The 26,874-nt window shown below is 37.1% G+C and overlaps 1 protein-coding gene across 7 annotated transcripts in view; it reads right to left on the reverse strand.

Annotated features, from left to right (window-relative positions):
• ECHDC1 (ethylmalonyl-CoA decarboxylase 1) overlaps positions 1 to 26,874 on the reverse strand; it is a 79,431-nt gene that overhangs the window by 36,888 nt on the left and 15,669 nt on the right. For 5 of the 7 annotated variants that reach the window (XM_041746640.1, XM_041746642.1, XM_041746641.1 and 2 more), the window contains exons 2-5: positions 20,277 to 20,498; positions 16,379 to 16,521; positions 8,688 to 8,740; positions 6,730 to 6,810 (exon numbers count right to left, since the gene is read on the reverse strand). In XM_041746640.1, coding sequence (XP_041602574.1) covers positions 6,730 to 6,810; positions 8,688 to 8,740; positions 16,379 to 16,521; positions 20,277 to 20,498 — 499 coding nt within the window. Of the gene's footprint in view, positions 1 to 6,729; positions 6,811 to 8,687; positions 8,741 to 16,378; positions 16,522 to 17,252; positions 17,372 to 20,276; positions 20,499 to 26,482; positions 26,545 to 26,874 lie in introns of those variants that run through there. The other 2 variants (XM_041746643.1, XM_041746645.1) reach the window with 2 other exon arrangements.

Raw genomic sequence — 26,874 nt, forward strand, 5'->3', positions numbered from 1 at the left:
AGTCCCCGGAACCCCTGCACCTGCACTTCGCATAAGCAAAGAGGCTCTGCAGATGGAATTTTAGGATTACAATACACTAAAAAAGGGAGGTTATCTGAGTGAGCCCAATTTACCCACATGAGTTCTTAAAAGCACAGAACTTTCTCCAGCTGGAGTTACAGAGATGCAGCAGAAAGGTGAATGACAAAAACTCAAAGTATGAGAGAAACTCAACTCCCCACTGCCATAGGGGGCCACATGGAAAACGCAAGAAGGAATGCAGACATCCCCTAGGTGCAGAGAATGGTTCGCAGCTGATAGTCCTCATGGAGAACAGGGACCTGTCCTACACGTGCAGAGAACTGAAATCTGCGGGGTGGAATGAGAATGAGCCTGGCCCTGGTTTCTCCCTGAGTCTCCAGAACCCAGTGCCAACATACTGATTTTGGCCTTTTGTGACCAGGTTTAGAGAAACCAGTTGAGCCCAGCCAGACTTCAGACTATATACACTGGTAAGAGAAATTATGTTGTTTTAAGCCACTAAATTTGTGGTAATTTGTTATGGCTGCAGTAGAAAACTAAAACTCAAATAAGTATTTTTATTTCTTAATTTTTATTCCATTCTAAATATTTTAATTAGGGTTAAAAATTAGAAGCAAATTATCACAGTTCTAGCTTTTTGTTTCCTCATATCAATTTTGTCACTAAAAGGGAAACATAATGTTTGAATGACTAGATTCTGAGCACTAAGGAATATCAATTTTTTACTTGATAAGTTAGTGTTTTGCTTTTAAAAATGTTTTTAAAAGGGCAGCCCCAGTGGCTCAGCGGTTTAGCGCCACCTTTGGCCTGGAGCCTGATCCTGGAGACCTGGGATCGAGTCCCATGTTAGGCTCCTGGCATGGAGCCTGCGTCTCCCTCTGCCTGTGTCTCTGCCTGCCTCTCTCTCTCTCTCTCTCTCTCTCTCTCTGTGTGTGTGTGTGTGTCTCTCATGAATAAATAAAATCTTTTAAAAAAAAGTTTTTAAAATGCCATTTTCTCTAAGAACATTTTATATGAAAACTGACTCAACTGAATGCAATTTAATATAGGGGTCTCTAGGTACCAAGTAGACTTGATGGTTCCTGAACTCTGAAATATTAATTCATTTTGCATATGATCAGCTGGTGCTTACAGGGTTTCGAGATAGCCAGAACGCTGCATGAGCTCATTTCTTTGGAATATTCATAATCAGTGTATCTCTCATCTTCTGAAATATTTCCCATGGGTAATGGAAGAGGAGCAGGGATGAAAATCCTAGTTGAGTGAATTCCAGGCATTTCTCCACGGTAAGAAAGTTAGCTAAAAAAGGCTAACATATAACCCTTGAGGAAGGAACTTATCTTTTCAGTTGGATGCTATGAAAGCTTTTGGTGTTCTTTCCGAGCAAGCAGATATTTTTAGAATAACAAAGCAATTTGTCATAGAAGATAACCAACAATGTTAGAGGAAAGACCAGCTAGAGTACCTCCGTTGACCTACCACCTCCTTGTACCTGTGGCTAGTAAGGTACGTCAATGTGCAGTCCTCTGTTTCGGCATCTAACTTCTAAGAACTTTTCTGGGGAGTATGTTGGTTAAAAATGCCTGAAGAGTTGAAGATAGTGCTCTTCAAAGTTCTATTGTAAAGGATCAGTTTCTACCATTTGTTTGCAAATTCTCGTGGATGGTGAAATCAATAATTTTGTAAAATGCAGTAAAACTATATAACTATAAAAATGAAACAAAATCCCAAGACATGTAAACTTCTTGAATGGCAGTGTCTATGGGATATGGGAGCTAAACATATGTTTAATGAGTGACTCAGCTGAATGTACTTTAACATGAGGGCCTATCCATACCAAGTAGTGGAGCCACAAATGAGCATGTCTTCACTGGCAAGATGGACGTATCTGGTATATTACTAGCTCTAGCTGATGAGGGCAAGCACCCTCAGACATCTCATAACCAAGAAAGTACATATTTTACGAGACCCCAGAACACACGAGACCAAGTAGTCTCTGACTATCTTTTCCTGTGATTTTGCCTTTTGTCCTAAAACCCCACCTATCCAAACACAGATCAGGAATGACTATGAAGGATAATGCTAAAGTCTAATAAGTCTAATACATGCTTACAGATGAACACCGGGCTCTACGTTAAGATATCCAGAAGAGGGGGATCCCTGGGTGGCTCAGCAGTTAAGCACCTGCCTTCGGCCCGGGGCATATCCTGGGGTCCTGGGATCGAGCCCCATGTCAGGCTCCCTGCATGGAGCCTGCTTCTCCCTCTGCCTGTGTCTATGCCTCTCTCTCTCCCGTGTCTCTCATGAATAAATTAAATCTTTAAAAAAATAAAAATAAAAAGATATCCAGGAGATACCTGTAAGGCTTAATTTGTATTTACTTTTACGTAGAGGATTTTTGAATGTAAAAGTGCACGTTCACATACAGCTTAGAATTCCTTAAATATATTAGACATTTAAATATACATTTTTAAAATATTACATATATTTTAAAAATTTATTTAAATTATATGTTAAAAACTGCCTGTATTTCAGCATAAAGTGAGAAAAGTAATCCTTTCACACACACAGATCATTTTAAATTTAGCCTCGCATCATCCATAAAGCCAACGACCACTTCCTCTTCACAGAATCCAATGTAGTATCGTAATGCAACCTGCAGTGACGACGGCAGAGGGCACTGTCACAGAAAGGAGTGCTTTCTGCTGTGTTCAAGATTCCTCCCTAGGTCAGAGTACAAAGAGGCTAAGATCTTCATAAACTGTCTTATACACTAAAACTATTTTAATATATCTACTTATGTGAATACAAAGTGATATATTTCAACTGATAAATTGGAACCTGAGTCATAAATCATAATAAAGAAAAAGAATACTATGTATACATAAACGTGGTGAATCTTTCCTCATACTATTTCTAGTACTATGTGATGCCATTTATAGAGTTCAAAAAGAAAAACAGAACATATCAGTTATAGAATAGTTAATTTCCTTTTTTAAAAGACTTTTTCAGATTTTTTTTTTAAGATTTAATTTATTTCTTTGACAGAGAGAGAGAGAGAGAGACAGCGCAGAAGCAGGCAGACTGACAAGCAGAGGGAGAAACAGAGCCCCTGCTGAGCAGGGAGCCCGATGAGGGGCTCGATACCAGGAACCCGGCCGGAATCATGACCTGAGCTGAAAAGGCAGACGCTTACCTGACTGAGTCCCCCAGGTGCCCCAGTTAATTTTATTTTCTTAGGAAATAAGGAAACAAGTACTTTCATAATAAAAGAAATTAATTATCATAGAATTTAGGGTAGTAGTTTCCCTTAGATGGAAATAAGGGGGCTGTGACTTAGGAGGGGCTTGTAGGAGACTTCAGGAGTGCTGTCAATGTTCCCATTCTTAACCTGTATCATGGTAACACAGGTTCCCATTTTGTCTTGGAAGCAGCTGCAGTGGTCTGTGTGTGATACAATGAGAACCCAAATTGCTTTATAGTCATCTCAGACATCTTAAGACTAAAATGTCACAAAAAAGACATGGACCTAACATCTAAAATGTGGAATTTCAAGAAAGTATAAATAAAGAGCTCCTATGTGCTTTCTGCTCTCAAATGTCCCCCTCTTTATATCATCATAGCTTAAAAAACAAGCTTTTTAGGCTAACAGAGAAATACACAACTTTGAGGAAGGCCTTTTTGAATAATTAGGGTTCCTTTGGATCATACAGTGAATGCAGTCCATAAATCTCTCTCCTCTCTTCTGTTCTCTCCCTCTTTCTAACTCTAACCCTAAAATACAAACATATCTCAATCGAGGTCACCCTTGACCAAGAGTTCCCGATGAGTGTCTGGACTCTGGAATCAACATCCAGGGGATCTGGGTAAGCGGTGGGGGTACAGAAGAGCTGACGGAGGAGATGCCCCAGGTCTCCAAATTCAACGGATGTCACATACCAGTGGTTTGGTTTGCATTTCGTACTTCAGGACACAGTGGGTTTGCTTCTGTTTCCCAAGCAACAATTTTTTAACCCAAATAAACTGGCATTGAGTAATTAAAAATAAAATTGGGAGGACAGAAAGCAGGCTGCCCACAGATGCTGTCAACAGTCAGGGGCTCCTCAGCCGCTGTCATCTCGTCATCCCCTTCTCTGCAGTCAAGGAAGACATTTCCTCACTTCCTGTGTAAGGGCTGCTGCACCCTTGGGGCTTCTGTGCAGATGCCCCTGCTTCCTGCCTCTTCAACACTGGCAGGATGTAGGCCTCATTGTATTCCTGGCAATCTAGAAGCAGACTAGTAACACTCATGACGCTAAATGCAGTGCTCACACACTTTTAAGTAAAACCCTAAACATATTGTTTAGAGTTGGATGGTCGCAACGAGGGGACTGTATTATAATCCCATAGGAGTCAGACAGGATTTGAAAAGGGGGCTTTTAGGGGAATCCCTGGGTGGCTCAGCGATTTAGCACCTGCATTCGGCCCAGGGCATGATCCTGGGAGGGGTCCCGGGATCAAGTCGTGAATCAGGTTCCCTGCATGGAGCCTGCTTCTCCCTCTGCCTGTGTCTCTGCCTCTCTCTCTCTCTCTCTGTGTGTGTCTCTCATGAATAAATAAATAAAATCTTAAAAAAAAAAAGAAAAAAGAAAAACATGAAAATTTGTGAATCAAAGAAACAGACTTGAAAGGGAATGAAAAAGCTGAATTAGTCACCATCTTTTTTCTTCTAGCCTACTGCCCTACATGCCAGAGAGGAATAGCTTTCGCTTTAAGTCTCAAAGGGAGAGTCAAAAATTTAAACATGGAAAGTCTCCTCCTAAGTGATCCTTCCAGGATCAATAAGGAATAGGAAAAGAGCAGCGAGGCCAAGATTAGCCTTAAGGTTGAAAATCATCCCCAGTGAAAGGAGAATTAATAAGTTTAAAATCATGCCAGGGCACCTGGGTGACTCAGTTGGTTTAACATACAACTCTTGGTTTTGGCTCAGATCATGATCTCAGGGTCATGAGATTGAGCCCTGAGTCAGGCTCCTTGCTGGGCATGAAGCCTCCTGTGGTTCTCTCTCTCCCTCTCCCTCTGCCCTCCCCAATTGTGTGCTCTCTAAAACATAAAATAAATAAATAATAAGTTTAAAACTATGCTGAAATATTACCATACTGGCATTTACGTAGAAGTATGAGAGTAGTAAGGTAATCAATATCATGTGTATATCAGTGTGTACCTAGGTTAAGTGTTATGCCAAACATCTACATATTCATTAAATCATTTAAATCTATAAGCATTTAGCAGAGATTATTTTTATTTTACGAAGAAATGAGACTCAGATAAAATACTTATTTAAAGTCAAATACAGAATAGATAGATAGATAGATAGATAGATAGATAGATAGATAGATAGTCAAATACAGTTGACCCTTGAACAATGTGGGGTTTAGGGGCACTTACCCACTTCCATGCAGTCAAAAATCTGTATAGGACTTTTGACTCTCCCAAAACTTAACTACTAATAGCCTACTGTTGACCAAAACCCTTACTGATAACATAAACAGTTGATTAACATATATTTTGTATGTTATATGTATTATGTACTATATTCTTACAATAAAGTAAGCCAGAGGAAAAAAAAATGTTATTAAGAAAACCATAAGGAAGAGGGGTGCCTGGGTGGCTCAGTCAATTAAGCATCTGACTCTTGACCTCAGCCCAGGTCATGAACTCTAGGTCCTAGGATTAAGCCCTGCTTCGGGCTCTGAGCTCAGCATGGAATCTACTTGGGATTCTCTTGTTCCCTCTCCTTCTACCCCTACCCCCACTCATGTTCTCTAGCTCTCTCTAAAATAAATTTTTAAAATCTTGAAAAAAAGTAAAGAAAAGAAAAGAAAAGAAAAGAAAAGAAAAGAAAAGAAAAGAAAAGAAAAGAAAAGAAAACCATAGGAAGAGAAAATACATTTACAATAATGTTCTGTATTTATTAAGAAAAATCCATGTATAAGTGGACCTGCACAGCCAAAGTAGGGTTATTCAAGGATTGACTGTATTTAAAATGGCAAATTGGGATTGAACCTAAATGTATCTTAACTCCAGTGCTCAGACTCTTTACTATTTTGTGATTTTATCTCCAATTATGTGATATATACTACCTTCTCTATTAAAGAGGCTGAATTGTGTAAGTCTGAGCTCAGCACAGAGTCTACTTGGGATTTTCTGTTTTTCCTCTCCTTCTGTTCCTACTCTCACTCATGCTATTTCTAATTTTCTCTAATTTTCTCCCATAATCCGCCCAAAAGCTCCACAGTAGTACTACCAATCACAGTAAAGATAAGAAATGGACCTCAGAGAGCCTACATTTATTGGTAGGAGGACAATTACAGCAGTGCCTCTTTCTTCATTCTCTTTTTTTTTTTTCTCTGTATAGTTCTTTTGAATCTTAAAGTTCCATATATTTCCTTGACTTCCTTCTCCAGGAATTTTGCTAACTTGGGTTTAACTTGTTCAAAATCATTTTCCCTTATTAACTTTTTTAAAATGCACAGTAACAAAGTAATGATAGAACTATACTAGATTGAATAAAATTATCTACTTTAATAAACTGACAAGAAGAAAATGAAAATGCTCACGAACTGATCATCCTGTTTAAGAATATAAATAACATTTATATTTGCACAAAAAATAAGTCTGAGTTTCTTGATTTTATTTGTGGAGGGAGTAAAGCAATTTTCATCTTACCTGAAATCACATGCTGTAGTAACCTCTGCTCCTCCACCTAATGCCCGACCTTGAATCAGTGCAACACTTATTAAAGGGAGTCTGTTTAATGAAGAAAAAATGGAACTACTTTTCATTTGAATTTTAATTTACAAATACTACTTTAAAAAAACTTGAGATGCAGTAGAAACAAAATTATTGAACTATGTTTATAATGACAAACACACCTCCAAGGAGGGTGGAACCCTGACTGTGCGCATCATGAGGAATAAAATAGTATAATTCTTAAGATATAATGATTCATACTAAATGCTATGTCAGTTTATCAAACTACCTCCCTGAATCTAGTTTTAAACTATGAACTTAACTATATTTTTATATGTAAGTAATAAATATAAAATATACCAAGTATATATTATAAATACTATATTTGATATATATGTCTTACATATATTTTTATATGTTACTAACTATATTTTTTAACTATATATTGTAACTTTCTTCCAAATAAATAAATGTTTTTAACATAGTATACACCTCTTATAACTTTTCAGCAACTGGAAATCAGGAATAATTCAATGTGATCTTACCTACTCTATTTTTATTGATGTCAAGTTAGATGGCAAAATTAAAGCTATATCCAAAGGGATGAAATGTGGTAGAGAAGACTAAGCTCCAAAACTGTGTCATTATAAAGATTCCTATCAAAAGTCTTTTTTATTACCTATTGAAATGATTGATAAACTAATTCTATATAAATGAATGGGCCTGTGGTAAAAATAAATTTCTTCACCTTTCCTGTCCTTGCAAAGACCCACTTTGGAGGAGTACTCCAAATACTTTCAAATACTTTGAAAGTATGGAATATTTTGTAGGTTATAGGTTCTAACCAAGTGCAAAACTGCATGTCTAGGGACACCTGGGTGACTCAATGGTTGAGGGTCTGCTTTTGGCTTAGGGCAAGATCCAGGAGTCCCAGGATCAAGTCCCACATCAGGCTCCCTGCATGGAGCCTGCTTCTCCCTCTACCTGTGTCTGCCTCTCTCTCTGTGTCTCTCATGAATGAATAAATAAAATCTTTAAAAAAAAAAAAAACTGTGTGCCTAAAGTAATAGAAAATTTATTAATACATTCTGTTTCCAAACTAAAATGATTTTTAAAATCTTTTATGATTTATCTAAGAAAATGTCAAGTGTAACAGGGAAAGAAAGGTGAAGAGGAAATAAACAATGCAAAAAAGTATTTTAGAATAATCCTTTGATTCCATTATTCTTTCTAGGATCTCACATATGAAGAGCAACAAAAAAATGTGATGTAAACTAGTAGGTATGCTAAATAATATGAATCCTTAGTTTTTATCATTTTTAAATTATTTTAATTTGGAATACTGAAGTAGAAAGCTAATTAGCCAAAACATGTCAAAGTTTGTAACCAGAAATGCACAGTGAAAAAAAAAAAAAATGCACAGTGACAGGCCAAGAAGAATTTTCTTCCTTTTCTCCATCATCTAGATGCAAATTGAATCAATTTTCCTCAGAAACTTAAATTTGTACAAGCCTTCACCAATCCATAGTTCTTTTTCTCTCTCCTTAGATACAGACCACTTCACTCTGCACTCTATTAATTTTGAATGAGATAAACTTTATGTGCCATCTCTTGACCAGTGTCTTTATTCTGATCTAAAAGCACTATATAACTTTTTCATGTCTATACCTAAATAAAGCTAGTAGTATAAGCTCCTTATGAAATGTGTGCTATATCTTAAAATTCTTATTATCCCTTCTCTTATTTTGTATACCTGTGCATTCTTCACTAATATTTAATTAAATGACTGTCCTTGATAGCACAGATTAATACTTCATCATTAAAATAAATGTAATTTGAAAATCAGGTATTTTTTAACTGGTCCAAAACACAGAACAATAAAAAACTGTTTTTGTTTTTTAAGAAATAATATTTTAAAAAGAAAGGTATATTACCTCATAAGTCTTGTTAAGGTGTTTTGCATGAACATACATAAGGTCATTCCATCCTTTAAAGAAGAATAAGCATAAATAAACACAAAGGTATAATGTAAATATATAAGAAGTTTTTTTTATTTTTTTCAGGATTTAGAAAGCAATGAAGCCAAAAATATACCCAATCTTTTTTAAAGGTTTTTCACTTAAAACTCTTTAATGCTGTCAGAAAGGCAAATGATGCAGTATTTGATTTTGCTGGCCTCTTAGAGCTCTTTGAGCTTAGCTCTACATGAGATATTAGCAAAGACTTAGGCCTAAGAGTCCAATCACACACCCCAAAAAAGTGTGAAGTTCTACTCAGAGTACTTTGGGAGAAAGAGGCATACGATGCACCCACCTATTAGCCTAAATTCTCATCCCCTTAAAAATCTAAACATAAAAAAAAAAAAAAAAAAAAATCTAAACATATAAAAAAAAAAAAAAAAACAAATTTCTTAAAAGTACAGTTGACCCCTGAACAACACAGGTTGGAATGGCATGGGTCCACTTACATGTGGATTTCTTAGAGCACAGGACTGTGAATGTGTATTCTCTTCCTTATGGTTTTCTTAAAAACATTTTTTCTATAGTTTTCTTTATTGTAAGAATACAGTATATAATACATATAACATACAAAATATGTGTTAATCAACTGTTATCAGTAAGGCTTCCACTCAACAGTAAACTATCAGAAGTTAAGTTACTGGGGAGTTAAAAGTTATATAAAGATTTTCAACTACACAGGGGTCGAGAGCCCTAACGCCTACATCATCCAGGTGTCAACTGTAGTCTAAACTCACTGCCTCTTCTTTTTTAAGTCACATATTTCCTTCAATTTAGTTTAATCTATTCAGTCTTCTCTCAAAAGACTCCCCTCAAAGGTTTCTAATAATATTCTATTTGTTAAATGGCTTTTCCTTATCCTTGTCTTCCTGTCTCCATAACACAGGTATCTTACCTTTGACCAGTTTCTGTATTTTAAAATCCTCTGATGGTTTCTAGTAATACTTTCTACTCTTGATCCTCTTCCTGTTTCTTTGATTGTTCCCTTCAAGTTTTCTTCATTGTCTCTTCTTATTCAGCTACACAGGTAATGTAATACATTCCTCAAAATCCAATCCATGATTCTCTTTCTTTTCTTTGTCTACAATTTTTTCCTTGGAAATCTCATCCATCCCCATTGCTTCAACTCTTGTTTTCATGTAGACTCCCATGACTCCTAGGAATTTAACATTCTGCCAAGATTTCAAATTCAGCATGGCAAAACCAACTGGGAGTGGAAAGAGCTGAGTTTCAATCCTAGTGCTACCGCTTAATAATAACAGGAACTCGAGCAAGTCTTAACTGAATGGAGTTTGCTCATCCGTAAGGAAGGAATGAGGAATAAAAAATACCTACTGCTCTATTTGACTTAAAAGATGGTTAGAAAAATGAAAATCTATAAAAGATCACATAAACAATAGGATACTACTCTATAAAGGGATCACATAAATGTGAGTTCTGACTTAAAAAGGCCTTCTGATCAATAAGGCTCAGAATTTTGTTATTATCTTTGATTCTTCCAATTCATAGTTCACCCACAATCAGTTACCAAGTATGTCCTTTGAAATATTATAATATAAATCCCTTCTTTCTCTATTTGCACTGCTGCTACACTAGCTCAGACTGGTGTTACTCATACTTAGATTAGACAGTCTTGTTTCCTAACTAGTCTCTCTGTATTTAATTTCTTTTTCCTCTGTAATATAGCTTGTATCCTGATGCCTGATAAACCTTCCTACAGAATGGTGATTTCATATCGCCAAGAGAACAAAGTCTGAATTCCTTGGGAGGAATTGATCTCACCTGATTCCAAAATAATTTTACTAACTTTATTGACTACCATATCCCTCATCCCAGTATCCTAACTTCAGCCATAACAAACTATTTGCCATTCCTTTAACACTTTATACTTTACTGTTGGTCCTCTATCTTTGCTCAAACCATTCCCATTATTTGGAATAGCCTATTCTTGTCTCTACCTATTTCAAGGAATGCCCAGTTCAAATAATTTTTCCATCAAGATTAGTTTTCTCACCTGTGTTCCTGTGGTATTTTTATTTTTGTAACTTAGCTATAGTACTCATAGATTGTTTTGTATGCATTGCATTTGTATCCATTATTTGACACATTATCTATACAAGATAGGGACTAGGGAACATAAGTGGAATGTGGTCCCAGTTCCTAGTCCTCAAAAATCTTATAAGAAATAAATGCAACATGCATCAAGGTACATTATATCATATAAAGTATTTTAGGAAATGCTTGAACAAACTGAGAAGAGTGCTGAATAAGAAGCGATTCATTTCAATTGGGGTAGGGTAGTTGGGAAGGCTTTATAGAGAAGGGAAGATGGCATTTACTAGGCCTACACAATTAGCCTTTTGAGGCTGACAAAAATGCCCTTTTTTTCCTCAGAAGTTAATACAATGTTTTACATATAACATATGCTTTTGAAGTTAACTGAATCAGATGAATTTTAGATGGAGAACTATGTTATTCTAAAACAAATGCTGTCAATGAAAGGTAAAAACCAACATAAATTAAATATAAATTTCCTAACTGGAAGCCTTTATAACAAAGGTCATTCTATATTATAAACACATGAGAAAATTAACACAAGTACAAAGAGCTAAAAGGTTCAAAACTAGACTGATTTGTATTCCATTACAATCTATGCAATACGGACAGCACCTCGGTGGCTCAGTCAGTTGAGCGGCCAACCTGTGATCTGGACTCAGATCATGGTCTCACAGGTCATGATATAGAGCCCCACATCAGGCCCCTTGCTCAGCAGAGTCTCCTTGAGATTCTCACTCCTCTCCTTATGCCCCTCCTGCTGCTCATGCGCGGCGCACGCGCGCTCTCTAAAATAAATAAAATCTTTAAAAACAAAACTCTGTGGAATAAAGCCTGTTAAATTATATCAATAAATTAATTTTAATAGCCCTATTTTCCATTATACTAGATCTAGAGTACTTAAAATTCTAACAGAAGCATCTAGAATTGGTAGAAATGAAAGTGAAGCAGGTATTATACTGTATACTGCCATAATTCTCATTCAAAAGATAAGTCACACTAAAAATGTTTCAAGGCAGTATAGAACAATGGTTAACAACACAGACTGTAGAGCTAACATGCCTAGGTTGAATCTGGGCTCTATTACTTCCTAGCTGTTTTGGCTTTGGACGTGATACCTAACCTCTCTGTGCTTCAGTCTCCTCACCTAGAATAGCATAGTAGCAGCTATCTCATTAGGGGATATTTAATCATTCAGAATGACCAAATAAATCTGACATATAAAAAACATAGATAGTGCCTGATACATAGTAGGAGAACAGGAAATTTATCTAGCCCTGCTATTATTAACATTAGTAACAGCACTGGCAATCAGATAATGAGTATGCTTCCACTTTAAATGTATCATAAAGTAGAGATCACACTGTACTAGCCAACATGACCTAGGGAGAAAAAAAGATTACATATGTCCCCCAAAACCATTGGGCCAAAAATGGTAACATACTCAGGCCCTTTCCTGGGCTGTAGGAAGAAAATAAACCAGTGAGAGACAAACGTCAGCTTGTAAGAGTATAAACTGAGAAAAAGGAACCAATGAGAAGCTAAACTTGCTCTGATGAATGAAGGCTAGAAGCTGGAAAGTAACAAAAAAAAAAAAAAAAAAGTTTTAAGAGCTGCTGCACCCAGTGATACTTATATCCTAGATAAATGATACCCTGAGGCCCAAACCTACTCCAGGAGCTCTTACTTGTATAACAACTATGGGAAGCACACTGCTTAGACCAAGTGTCAAAAGCAACTATTAATGTCGTATTTACTCCAAGTCACATTTATCCCGAGTAGAAAAATGCCAGCCTGTAAAAGTATCTTCCTAGAACCATAAATGAGCCTCTCTTTTTCCCCTAAGTTCTTGTGTTATGGATTTATTAATTTCCTCAGAGTACATGGGACGGTTTAGAGACAATTAGAATAATTGGTCTCTAAATTAATGATGCTAAAATGAAACTGTACAAAAGTAGTAACAAAAGCAAAAAAGTCAGATGAGAACTTTGAGGTCACTGCAGGAATTTAAGCAAGAGAAAAATAATGGACAACAGATTGGCAGAAAAGCACCAAGAAAGGTCAGGGAGCAAAGGAAAATTATTGCCTTCAAGCTAGATTAAGAGTATAAAGGTTTCTAAAATGCCAGACTTTTCCACGGGACCTTATGCCCATTCATTGCAGAATAAGTAGGTTTATTTCCCCACATCTTAAAGGTTATAATTGGATCTGGCTGATTTCTGCCTTCTGAAAAAAGGCTTCTGATAGTCTACAGAACACCCGGTGGTGTCAAATCCAACTCTTATAATTGGGCTAGTACTTAACGGTAGATTTTTTTTCATATTTTATTATTTTCTTTGTCCCATAACTTTTCAGGCTAATGTGTGTGTTATGCTAATCTATCTCCCTGCCTCAACCTTTTCAACCAAGGATTAACTAACTGCCTAATAGGGACAGCTGGAGCTCGTTTTCTACTCATTAAACAAAAAACACCAAAATGAAATCAACTTCTTAAGATACCAGCTACATTTTTAAAAAAGTAAACTGATAAATAAATATAATAAAATGTTGATGGCTATTAATGCTATTATGGGTACATGAGGGTTTCACTGTATTAGTCTACTTCTATTTAAATTTGGTAATTTTCACTAATAAAATATTTTTGAACTTTGAAAAAATACAGTGGCAAAAACATCAACATAATTATCTCTTTTTAAAAAGTCATTTATTAATCACTTTCAAGTATCCTGTTATAATCAGAAGGGACTATATCCAATTACTAAAATCATCATCTATTCTAGTTTTCTCATCATTCTCAGAAAAGCAAATTTACTACATAAATAAACACTAGTGATACATCTGCAACAACAAAGAGTAAGTATATTAGAGAAGAGCTTCACTTAGAGAAAGGCTGTTCACAACGGAATGTTAAGAGTTTTCAGACTGTCTCAGCTGTGAAGGGCAGATGCATTTATATGTGCAGGTGCAACTCATACAGATGTGTGAGCCTCAAAAGTCCTGAGGCCATTTTTTTTTTTTTATTTAAATTCAATTAGCCAACATACAGAACACCATTAGTTTCAGATGTAGAGTTCAATAATTCATCAGTTGCATATAACATTCAGTGCTCATCACAGCCTGTGTCCTCCTTAATGCCCATCATCTAATTACCCCATCTCCTGACCTACCTCCCCTCCAGCAACCCTCACTTTGTTTCCCATAGTTGAGAATCTCTCATGGTTTGTGTCTCCCTCTCTGATGACTTCCCTTTTAGTTTTCCCTCCCTTCCCCTATGATCTTCTCTGTGCTTCTCATGTTCCACATATGAGTGAAACCATTCTCAATGGGGAAAAACTGAGAGCTTTTCCCCTAAGATCAGGAACATAACAGGGATACCCACTCTCACCACTGAAGTTCAACACAGTACTAGAAGTCCTAGCCTAAGCAATAGGACAATAAAAAGATATAAAAGGCATTCAAACTGACAAAGAAGAAATCAAACTCTCACTCTTCGCAGATGACATGATACTTTATGTAGAAAACCCAGAAGACTCCACCCCAAGATTCCTAGAACTCATACAGGAATTCAGCAACACGGCAGGATACAAAATCAATGCACAGAAATCAGTTGTATATCTATACACTAACAATGAGACAGAAGAAAGAGAAATTAAGGAATCAATCCCATTTACAACTGTACTAAAAACTATAAGCTACCCAGGAATAAACCTAACCAGAGGTAAAGGATCTGTACTCTAAAAACTACAGAACACAGTCAGCAGTGGATCATCTGCCTTCAGCCCAGGGCGTGATCCCGGGGATCCTACATCGGGCTCCCTGCATGGAGCCTGCTTCTCCCTCTGCCTGTGTCTCTGCCTCTATCTCTCTCTGTGTCTCTCATGAATAAATAAATAAAAATCTTAGAAAAAAAAAATGATGTTGGGAAAATTGGGACAGTGCTGAGGCCATTTTAAATCTTGGTTTTATAAATATTCATAGTTCTTTTTTCTCAGGTGTATAGAAATTAGGATGATTCTACTTTCAGCTTTTACATGTATGCAAAATAAAAAATCCTGACCATGTGATCTAAAGAGACAGAGAAACACGTTTTAACTAGAAGAAAGGAAAATAATCTTTCACCTTTTCAGGGATCTTTTCCTACCCAACTTACATCAGATCCAAAATAATCTATTATTGCATTTTATGTATCCAGTGTCTTTTATGAACAAAGTGAAGTGCCTCGGATTTCAATCATTCCAGAGATGAAAAATTATAATCAAATAAATCGCAGGCCATATAGCTAATGATTAGATGACCCAGGGCAAGAATCCATATATTTGAATCTACAGCTTAGTGCTCTAATCATTTGAACACACACAGCAAATTTAAGCCTAGTGATGCTACAAATAATAGATCATCTCAAAGATAATAACATTTATCAATATTGAGATCTTTGATATAAAAATAATAGCTACCTTTTTCAGGCACTATCCTAGCAGGCACACTATATACATTATCTTGAATCCTCATAATAGCTATGTGAAATACGGAATTCTCATTTCTAGATTAGGAAAATAAGACTGAAAAAGACTAAGTGATTTGTCCATTTACCCAGGTGTTGAAATCAGCATTCAATCTAAGTCTATCAAATGAGAGCTCTTACCTAACAATGTGATGCAAATATAGATCATATACTACAGAGAGCTATATGAGTTGTGGAATACTATTAAAACATTATTACCTACATACAGCTCACACTTATAATTAAATGGCAATGACTACTTATATATTTCCCTTCCTTCTTTTTTTTTTTTTTGCCTAGGGGATACAGGTGGAAGCCTAGCCTAGGTAGGCTTCCTTGGCGGCCTAGGTTCCTTGGAGGATATAGCCCAGGTTCCTTGGAGGATAATGGAAGATGACTAATAGTGGAAGATGATTAGGATACCTTTTCTATCAGGGTAATTCAGACACGAATGTTTTAATTGTTATCATCTGTTGAAGCCTACCATGTGCTGGGTACTTTATATATGTACCTCATATAAAATTCCTCATCATGAGATGCTAAGAGTCTTCCACTTAAAAGACCTAAAACTCTTTTTTTTTTTTTTAAAGAATTTTATTTTATTTTATTTATGATAGTCACAGAGAGAGCGAGAGAGAGGCAGAGACACAGGCAGAGGGAGGAGAAGCAGGCTCCATGCACCGAGAGCCCGACGTGGGATTCGATCCCGGGTCTCCAGGATCGCGCCCTGGGCCAAAGGAAGGCGCCAAACCGCTGCGCCACCCAGGGATCCCAAGACCTAAAACTCTTAAAAAAAAAAAGACTTAAAACTCCTGCTGGTTTTAATGGGCTTTAGTGATTGCTAATCTTGTCCTTCCTTCCCTTCTCCCATTCCCACTATGTCACACTACTTACGACTTGAATTTAAGAAGAAAACCAAAACCTCTGATCTTTGGAAATCTCTTGTCTTAAAGAGCAACTATCATAATAACTATATGTAAAATATAAATATCTTAGCCATAGATATCTGATAAATATGTGGTATCTAGTGCATATTTCATACAATACTTGCCTCTGGAGTCGCTAGTGCTTTCACAGCATTCAGATCAGATCCTGAGGAGAAAGTATTTTTTGCCCCACGAACAATGAGACCTTTCCCCTCTGTCCAATTTTCCAATTCAATCACTTTTTCCAGAAGCTGTAGCATCATAACACCTGCCAGAGAGAAGAGGGGGAATCAAAGCAATAAGATACTAGAAAAAGAGAAATAATTTAGAAACCATCAACTGTCAAATAGGACTCTTAGATCCTACGTTTTACAATATTAACTGAATATTTATCAAATGTCTTTTGTGTTGGTATCATGGGATATATACAAAAGAGGTGTATTTGACAGTCCCTCCTTTAGAAGTTTACAATACGTTAGTAATCTCTCTCCCTTTCTCTCTGTCTTAATTAATAAATCACACAAATACATGGTTAGATAGAAAATGAGAATATATGATACATGTCCTAGAAATAGAAAAATTAGAATGAATAAAACACATGGTGGTAAAAAAATATATATATTTCTTAAGGTTAAAGTCAAATATAGACCTGACTTCACAGTAGTACACACTGTTGCAGTCAACAAGCTCAACAAGGATTATAAAATCAACAAGCTCCTAACAAGAATTATGCCAGTATTCCTAACTCAAATACAGTATTGCCCCAGAAGACGGAGATCTCATAATCTATCGGGTATATGGTACACAAAACAAAGGTAAGATTCCTATGCTATTCAAATGAAAACTATTATAACAGGATGTTAGTTCAGGAAAGGGATAGTACATACCATCTTGTTCCACAGTTGACAAACTATGCTCTAACCCAAGGCATACTATGAAAGGCTGCCAATAAGATAACTACCAACCATCAATTCTATGATTTATAAATTAAATTTTTACCTTAGTATTATTCCAAAATTCTTTGGAGCCTCTTTATAATGGGCAAATTTAAAATGGGAACAGCAGGGACTATAATTCTTATCTGCAGTGATCACACAGGTGCATAAAGTTCATAATGCTATTAATGATTAAGCTTACTCTTGTCTCTGCTTAAGAAAATGATTTACAAGCCAATATAAAGAGGATTAAAACTGGCAAAGATTCTGTATTACAAGGTTCCAAAACCTATAATATAGTCCCCACTAAATTAGGGACACTACTCTGGAATATAAACCCCATGATGTCAAGAACTATTAATTCTCTTTGCTGTTTTCTAAAGTAGCCAATAATGAAGTGGTTTCACAATGATGCTAATTGTTAAATGTTATTGATTCATAAGTATCGAATGCAGCTATCCTTTCTAATTGCAAATTATGACCTAATTAAGATTGTAGCCCTATCCAAAGATGTCCTAGGTGTTTCAGAAATATAGTTCTTGTTTTCAAAAGATTTATAGTCTAGTAGCTTTTTATGAAAAAAAAAAAAACCCACTCATTAGAGTAAGAATAAATCTATATAAGTAAATATGGACTTTCAGTCATCCCTAAGATTTAAGCTTCTAAAAAAAAGTAATGCTGGTTTTGAGTATGATACATCTATACTAGAAGTTAATCTTGAACTCATCTTTTTGACTTTGTAAATTAAGGGTTAAGAGTTGGAAGGAAGGGGATCCCTGGGTGGCTTAGCGGTTGAGAGCCTGCTTTCAGCCCAGGGCATGATCCCGGGGTCTGGGGATCGAGTCCTACATCGGGCTCCCCACAGGAAGCCTGCTTCTCTCTCTGTCTGTGTCTCTATCTCTCTCTCTCTGTGTCTCTCATGAATAAATAAATAAAAGCTTAAAAAAAAAAGAAAAGAAAAAAATAGAGTTGAAAGGAACCTTAAAGGAGTGCCTAGGCTGGGTAATTTTCAAACCAGGGTATTGGGGTTGTGTGATGTGGCTCACTTATCTTCTCCTAGACCAAATCAAAGCACCTCTGCTCATATTCATTTTAAATATTAGCCATGAAATGAATATTGGTTTCCATTTGAATAATAATCTTTACTAATATAAATTCTTTGTAATTTAATTCAGTAGTAATTTAAAACAATTAATCTAGTCTAATTCTCTAGAACAGTCTTACTTTTCTAATGTTACTTATCCTGAACTAATATTAAAATTTGTTTTTGGGATGTCTGAGTGACTCAGTGGTTAAGGATCTGCCTTTGGCACGGGTCATGATCCTGTAGTCCCAGGATCAAGTCCCACACTGGGCTCCCCGCATGGAGCCTGCTTCTCCCTCTCTGCTTCTCTTCTCTCTGTGTCACTCATGAATAAATAAAATCTTTAAAAAATAATTAAAATAATTTGCTATTATTCTCTGAACCAATTAAAGGTATAGGGATATACTGTCCAGTAAAGTAGCCACCATCCTCATCTAGCTTTTGAGCACCAGAAACGTGCCTAGTCCAAACTGAGCTGTCCAATTAAGTAAGTAAGCTGTCCAATTAAGTAAAATACCAGATTTCAAAGACTTGGTATGATTAAATAAAAACACATTATAAATAATTTTTCATATGAGTCACATGTTGACATATTTTTGAATATACTGGATTAAATAAAGTATGTTAAAATTAATTCCACCTATTTCCTTCTACTTTTTATTTTTTTATTTTACTTTTTAAAAACATGGCTACTAGAAATTTTTATTTACAAATGTGGCTCACATTTGCGTTTGCATTATACTTCTATTGGATAACACTAATAGAGACATCTCTGAACTATGCTGAGAGGAAAGAAAAGTCATCTTGTGCTTTAAAGATCCACCACTAATAATTTACAAAGTTTACAGTCTACCAAATTATGTATATGGGTATGAAAATTTATTGAGGCATTTTTGAGCACAGTATTTCAAGTATTATAAAACATAATTTATCCCTATGAGGTGCATAATGGACACTCCGAGCATTCAAACATCGCCTAAGTCATCCTGACTGGGTAGTCAGCAAATGTTAATCATTTGCTCTTACACAGTATCATCAACCACCAGTGAGTTACATCACTGACAAACAGAAACTGCTAAAATCACCCTGAAATATGTAGGAGTGCTAGATACTCAGCAGTGTTACTCATTAGCTCTTGCATGACGTCATAGTAGTATAATTCAAATTTGCACTTTGGCACAAAATTACAAATGACCACTGTCCTAGACTTTTGGGTCCCTTAAATGTGAAATTTTTACATGCTCCTTCTATTTGCTAGGCAGCAAATTCAAGTGTCAGGGAAGGAGCAACACATAGGCAAGGACAGTGTTTTCACTGATTACTGGAATTACACGGTTAAATGACAGTCTTATTTCAATACATAGGGGAAAAAAAAAATTTTTTTTTAAATAAAGACAATATTTTTTTAATAACATTTTAATATTTTTAATTTTTTTTATTATTTATTTATGATAGTCATACAGAGAGAGAGAGAGAGGCAGAGACACAGGCAGAGGGAGAAGCAGGCTCCATGCACCGGGAGCCCGACGTGGGATTCGATCCCGGGTCTCCAGGATCGCGCCCTGGGCCAAAGGCAGGCGCCAAACCACTGCACCACCCAGGGATCCCCATAGGGGAAAAAATTTAAGTAATTTTTTTCATTTATAAGTTTTTCTCTTTACTTTTCAAATATTTTTGAAAGCTCCTTCCCTTTGTCTCCCAGTGACATCAGCTCAACAAATGAAGTCATTAGGAAGTTAGTAACTGTCAATGGAAAAAATAATCAAGGTTAATTTGAAAGTTTCCTTTCTATTAACAACCATATTTACGGATTTTAAAAAATTAAAATATTCAGAATTAGTTTTAAAAAAGTGTTCCCGGTTAAAATGATGGTTTCAAGTGTTCTCTGTATGTATGTTCTAAGAATACCACAACTTTCAAGAATTCCATCACCAGAGTAGAGATAAAAATGTGATAGCAGCTTAGAGTTAGAGTCACTATTTAGCAAAAGAAAGACCTCTATACCTGAGAAAGCATTCATTTTACTTGGGTTGTTCAGGGTAAGAATACCAATGCCATTGTCTTCCTTCTGAAGGTCAACGGATCCACCAGGAAACTGTTGAAGTTTTTTTTTTAAATCTTCCTCATGGAAGCCATGAGATGTATTATAAAGGGACAATCCTGTTTGATGTAGTAATTTTGTCCTTACAGACAAAGATGATGTCTTCAGAAGATTTCCTGCCATTTCTGGAAAACAGAAAGAAATATGCAGTAGTCCAGATGAATGCTTTTCTAATATTATATGTTAACAGACTTTTTTTGTTTAATTGGGACCACTTCCCACTTCTAAAGGCACTCTGAGGAGACAGTGGGTATGGAAATCCTTTCCTTTTCCCTCTTTCTCAAACCAAATAATTCACAAAGTATACCATTTCAGTACATCGCTGAGAGATGATGATGTATTACAGTACATTTACTGGTATCCAATACACCCAGATGGTTGACAAAAATGTTGCTGTTTTGTGTTTAGCACCATCTCTGGCCTCCTGGTAAGTCTTTCTCATGATAGGAGTTCTTCCTCCAACTCTTTAACTTTTGCAAAATCTAAGAATAAATTCAGTCCAATGTCCCCTTGGAAACAGTCTCTATGCAGAAATGTTACAAAAGTAATCTTATTCTCTAATAGAAATTTCATTCTTAGCATTATTCTTCCTTATGCAGTGCTTTCATAGAAAAAGCTGAGGAATATGGGGAAAGAAATAGGAATGTGTGCATGGCATGCTTAAAAATGCAGAGAGTAATGCTGAACTTAAGGGTTTAGATGTAAATTCTCTGGTCATTGAGCACATCCAGGTGAACAAAGCCCCCAAGGACTTACAGGGCTCATGGCCAGATTAACCCATACATGAGCTCTCCCTGCCACATCGAGATGATTCTTACTGAAAAAGAGCAGATTGTTCCTAAACCAGGAGAGGAGGTTGCACAGAAGAAAAAGATATCCCAGGAGAAACTGAAGAAACAAAAACTTATGGCCTGGGAGTAAATACTGCACAGAATCAATATAAATAGATTTTTTTTTTAATTTAAAAAAAAAAAAGGAATGTGTGTATGGTTTCCTGTGCTCCCCAGAATTTTGTTACTCTTCTCACTTATATATACATCCTGGATAATGTCATTTCTGCCGTAATGGTTTTTGCCGTATGTAAGCATTTTTTGTTGACATAAAACATTCAGAAGAGTATACAAATCACAAATTATAGCTCAATGAATTTCACAAGGTAAATACATTCAAGTCAATGACACCCAGATTAAGAAACAGAATGTGATAAAAACCAAAAACCAAAAAAAAAAAAAAAAAAAAAAAAAAAAAAAACCATGAAGCTCAGAAGGTCTATTGTGTCCTCTCAATCACAACTCCAAATAAGAATGATAATTACCCTGACTGGGACGCCTGGGTAGCTCAGCTCAGCAATTGAGTGGCTGCCTTTGGCTGCTGGTGCGATCCTAGAGTCCCGGGGTCAAATCCCACATCAGGCTCCCCAAGGAGCCTGCTTCTCCCTCTGCCTATGTCTCTGCCTCTGTGTGTGTCTCTGATAAATAAATAAATCTTCAAAAAAAATAATAATTACTCTGACTTCTAATACCCTAGATTAGTTTTTTGTTTTGTTTTTTAATTTTATACGAATAGTATAGATTCTTCTGTCCCTGGTTTCAACCTTTTGTGACATCACATTAGTGTCTAAATGGCCCATTCCTCCCACTGCTGCATTTTATTTTATGAATACACTAAATATTTTATCTATTTATTCATGAGAGACACACACAGAGAGAGAGAGAGAGGCAAAGACACAGGCAGAGAGAGAAGCAGGCTCCCTGTGGGGAGCCTGATGTGGGACTTGATCCCAGGACTCCAAGATCATGGCCTGAGCCAAAGGCAGACGCTCAACTGCTGAGCCACCCAGGTGTAGCAAGGTTTTTGTTTTGTTTTGTTTGTTTTGTTTTGTTTTTCAATAGCTTCTACTAATAAAAAGATCAAGTCCAATGCTCATTTTCATTGGGCCCTTATTGATATCTTGAGTCTCTCATAACATCTCTACCTACAGTCTACATCGACACCAAACAACTAGAATTCCACAAATTTACCATGCTATTTTACATTACGACATCCCCAATATAATATCTTTCCTTCTTCACTGACCTGGTAAGTACCTAATCATCTTTAAAAACTAAATTCCTAAATTTCCTCCTTAAGTGATTTCCTAAGCAGAGATAATTATTCCTTTTACTTATCCCATCCCAAGATAGCATATGATTACATTTCAACATACTTTACACATCATTTTAATGTTATTTTTCATTTGCCTCTCTCACCAGATGGAAGCTTCCTGAGAGTAGTTCTCTAAGGCACATACCCTCTGTCACTAGTGCCTAGTATTAGTGCTCAACACAAACAGGTACTTGAATGCTTCATGAAAATAAATCATCAGGTTGGCAAACGGAATACCGCAAGCTTGTTTTATACCTTTAGAAATATCTCTACTATGTGAGTTATAAAATGGTCTCAAAAGCAGATGGAGAACAAGTCATCTAAAAAAGATTACAATATGATCTCTCTTCCACTTTAAATTGTTTCACCTTCAAAGGACACTTCAAAGACACTGTTAAAGTGTCTCAGCAGAACACTTGCAACTGTGTAAGTATCTAAAAATATTACACAGTGGAAAGCAATCCCCTACACAGATATACTTTAGAAACTTGGTGTTGAACAGTGTTTCAAAATTTCTTCAATAAGATAACTTTGAATACCAGTATCAAGGAGACCAAAATGTTCCTTAAATCTCCTCTAAAAGACTAAAATGTAATTCATATTAGATACAATATGACCTAATGTGCTGTGATACATGGTAGAGAGTTTAACAAAAAGCATGATAGTGAGTGAGGTGCTTGTTGTCTTTGAAAACACCACCCACGAATAAGACCTTTATGCCATTTTTCCAATAAAAAAGGCGTCCTAACTTGCTATCCTAAGTGCTGCGACTCTCAACCGCCGTAACTTTACTGTTACTGTAAAGTTCCTTATGGTCTTACTCTCTACTCCACAATTTATCCTTTCTTCCCTACTGGAAGGGCACTAACTAGTAAATATCAAGGCTAACAAACTGACATTTCTTCCATGTTTTAGGAGCTTAGTTTATCAAAACACAGTCTCTTGGGATGCCTGGGTGGCTCAGGGGTTGAGCGTCTGCCTTCAGCTCAGATGGCGACCCAGGGGCCCTGGGATCGAGTCCTGCATCAGGCTCCCCACAGAGCACCTGCTTCTCCCTCTGCCTGTGTCTCTGCCTCTCCCTCTCTGTGTCTTTCATGAATAAATAAAATCTTTGGGAAAAAAAGTCTGTTGTGTTTTTTTTTTTTTTTAATCTTTCATTTCTGAAATGAAATGGTACAATCTGCCAGACTTGCCTCTATCAATAAGACAGATGCCCAGGCACTCAGGAGCATGGATGAGCACCAACAACTGAGGCCAACTTTAAACATTCCTGGTGGTTAAGCGGTGTTGTCTCTGCCTTTACCATTAATCTCTCCCAATTTTCCATATGGTCAATTTCAAAATTCATTTCATAAACACTCTATTTCTTTACGTAGAAGATTATTAAACAAAGAAATAGTGGAGTGGCTACAAAGGCGTCTGAAGTCCGGCAGGTCTGACAACTACTAAAGAGTCCTTATTAGAGGTAGGGCTATTTCTTAAAAACCAGTGTACAATCAGAAACTAGACAATAGAGAATTAGAAATGAAGCTCCTGCCTCCAGTAAGTTAAAAAACTCTTATGGGCAGGACTGCGTCTTATTCACAGCCTTTAGCATACAGTTTCACATTTAATATTTGTGGAACTAAATGACCTCCAGTGTGGTTATTACTGTCTAGGGATTACAGTACCTACTAATTTTTAAACTAAATATAAAATCTCTATTTGCAAAATAGAAAAAGTTTATCTCACTGTTGGGTTTCTAGGATATGTAGCTACAGCCGTGCAGGGGTACGATTTCCTTTTCACGTTTACAAAGTGGCTTTGCATACAACATAATCTCTATTGTTTCACTAATAAAAATATTAATACTTTTAAAGAAATGAAGTGACAAATAATAAGACATCACTCTATCTACAATACGTATAGCTGGCAATATATATTTCACAAGGATCTGATCAGTAATGTTCTTTGTCCTTTAACTAGTTAACAAGACTTTTCTCACAAGAGCAATCGTAGGTCAGGTCTAGCCTATCACGTTCGCTAACTTTCTCAGGATGAGAGGCAATTTACCCTATGATACTGAGGTTAATAGGAGTGACTGTCAGTGGCAAACTTGGAGAACCCGAGATCTGACCTATTTTTGCCTTCACCTTCACCTTCCAAAGGAGGATGCTGGTTTTGAGCTAAAGTCCAGTAATGCAGTGTGGAGCTTTGTGTACTAGACAGCAAAGTGAAACTACTTGCCCTGGAACTGCTGTTATTTTGGATTTTCTTAGTTCTGTTCTCCCTCTTTCACTCTAAGAGGCTTATGTAGTAAAAAGAACCCGGGGCTGCCTTTACCTCGTCCCATCTGAAGATCAACTAGAGCAGGGCTCAGGGTTCCTTAGGCCTGTTTCTAGTGTAGGGAAAATAAGCTCTCAAGACCACTCATCAGGTCAGTTCACGAAACTGAAAGGTGCATACACAAAGTCAGAGCCAAAGGCAATATGCCCAAACTTGCTTTGCCTGGATTTGCTCTGTGCATGTCGTGCCCCTGGAGACGTCAGATATAGAATGGAAAAGCAATGGAAACTCAGCTGAAGCTGAGGTCCTGATCTTTTCCATATTTACCACGACTTCAACATTCAACCAAGTACCAAAAAAAAAAAAAAAAGTGATAAGAACTTCAATGGCTATTTTGGAAAACTAAATCTGCCTGTTCTCCACAATATTCTGTTTAGGGAAAAGAACAAAGAGTTAAACTAGAAAATAAGGAATAAGGCTTACAAAATGATTGGCCTTTTTAAATTATTTTTGTGGGATAACAAAATGAATGAACAATATGCCCTCTCTTCTGTAAGGAGCCTGTCCCGTACTCACACGTCACCTCTCCAATATCCAACAGCAAAAGGGCAAATTGTGTGGACGCCAGCAGATCTATGATCACCTGACCTTTAAGTCCTTACAAAATTAAATATACACATAACTAATACTTTTGCCTCATTCGACATCTTTGATATGCTGATTTTTCCAAGGAAATCTTATAATACACACTGCAAGTATCCTTCTATGAGTTCCATTTCTTCTCTCCTTTCCCATTCCTATTCCCCTTGCACTACGAAGTCTCCCTTCTGCTCTCCTCTCCTTCTGTTCCTTTGTGCCATGGAGGAGCAGCACAAAAACTCAAGGGCATTGCTTAGGCCGACTAGGTTTGCAGATCTCAGGTTTACAGACCCAATTCTGGAAAGTTGGTAAGAGCCTAGTAAGTACACTCTCACGCCAATTCTAAACCCAAAGAGCAAATTAGACAAGAGTCCAGTGCTAAGGAGATGGGCAAGCATCGGCCACTCTTAAACCATGACAGTATCTGACGGTACCAAAGGGCTGAGGTTCAGATTCCAGGTAAGCACGGGGTTAAACAATCAGCACATTGCGTTTCTTCCAGAATGATATGGCAACGAGGAAGTTCTGACAAAATCCTGAGTTTGCAAACTTTCCTCTAGACAAAACATACGTCTAAAATCCGCCGTGCACGATGCTTTGCTGTCCTGTCACAGACGGTCCCTGTCAGCTCAAAGAGCTGTCCTCCAAGCCACTGGAGGAGGGTGAGAGAGGAGGGCCTTGTGGACACCTGAGACCACCTGTGCTACTCTCTCCCGTTTTGGTTCAAGCTCTGCAAAGGTTTTCAAACACTCTTCCCCTCCTTGCACGAGGAATAAGCTAGCTTTTCTCTTAAAAGCCGCATGCAGGGATCCCTGGGTGGTGCAGCAGTTTGGCGCCTGCCTTTGGCCCAGGGCGCGATCCTGGAGACTCGGGATCGAATCCCACGTCGGGCTCCCGGTGCGTGGAGCCTGCTTCTCCCTCTGCCTGTGTCTCTGCCTCTCTCTCTCTCTGTGTGACTATCATAAATAAATAAATAAAATAAATAAATAAAATAAAATAAAATAAAATAAAATAAAATAAAAAGCCGCATGCAGAGGGGATCCCTGGGTTTAGCACCTGCCTTCAGCTCAGGGCGTGATCCTGGAGTCCCAGGATCGAGTCCCACATGGGGCTGGAGTCTGCATCTCCCTCTGCCTGTGTCTCTGCCTCTCTCTCTGTGTGTCTCTCCTAAATAAATAAATAAAATCTTAAAAAAAAAAAAAAAAAAGCGGCATGCAGGGCTGCCTGGGTTGCCCAGCGGGTTGAGCCTGGGGCCCAGGCTGTGACCCCGGGGGGTGGAGTGGGGGGTGGTCCTGGGACCGAGCCGAGCCTCAGACCCCTGCTCACTGCGGAGTCAGCTTCTCCCTCTCCCTCCGCCTCTCCGTCCTGCTCCTGCTCTCTTTTCTCAAATAAATTAATTAATTAATTAATTAAATTAAATTAAATTAAACCTTTAAACGAACAAATCTCTCC

Source organism: Vulpes lagopus, chromosome 2 (assembly GCF_018345385.1).
Source record: "Vulpes lagopus strain Blue_001 chromosome 2, ASM1834538v1, whole genome shotgun sequence".
NCBI classification, from domain to species: domain Eukaryota; kingdom Metazoa; phylum Chordata; class Mammalia; order Carnivora; family Canidae; genus Vulpes; species Vulpes lagopus.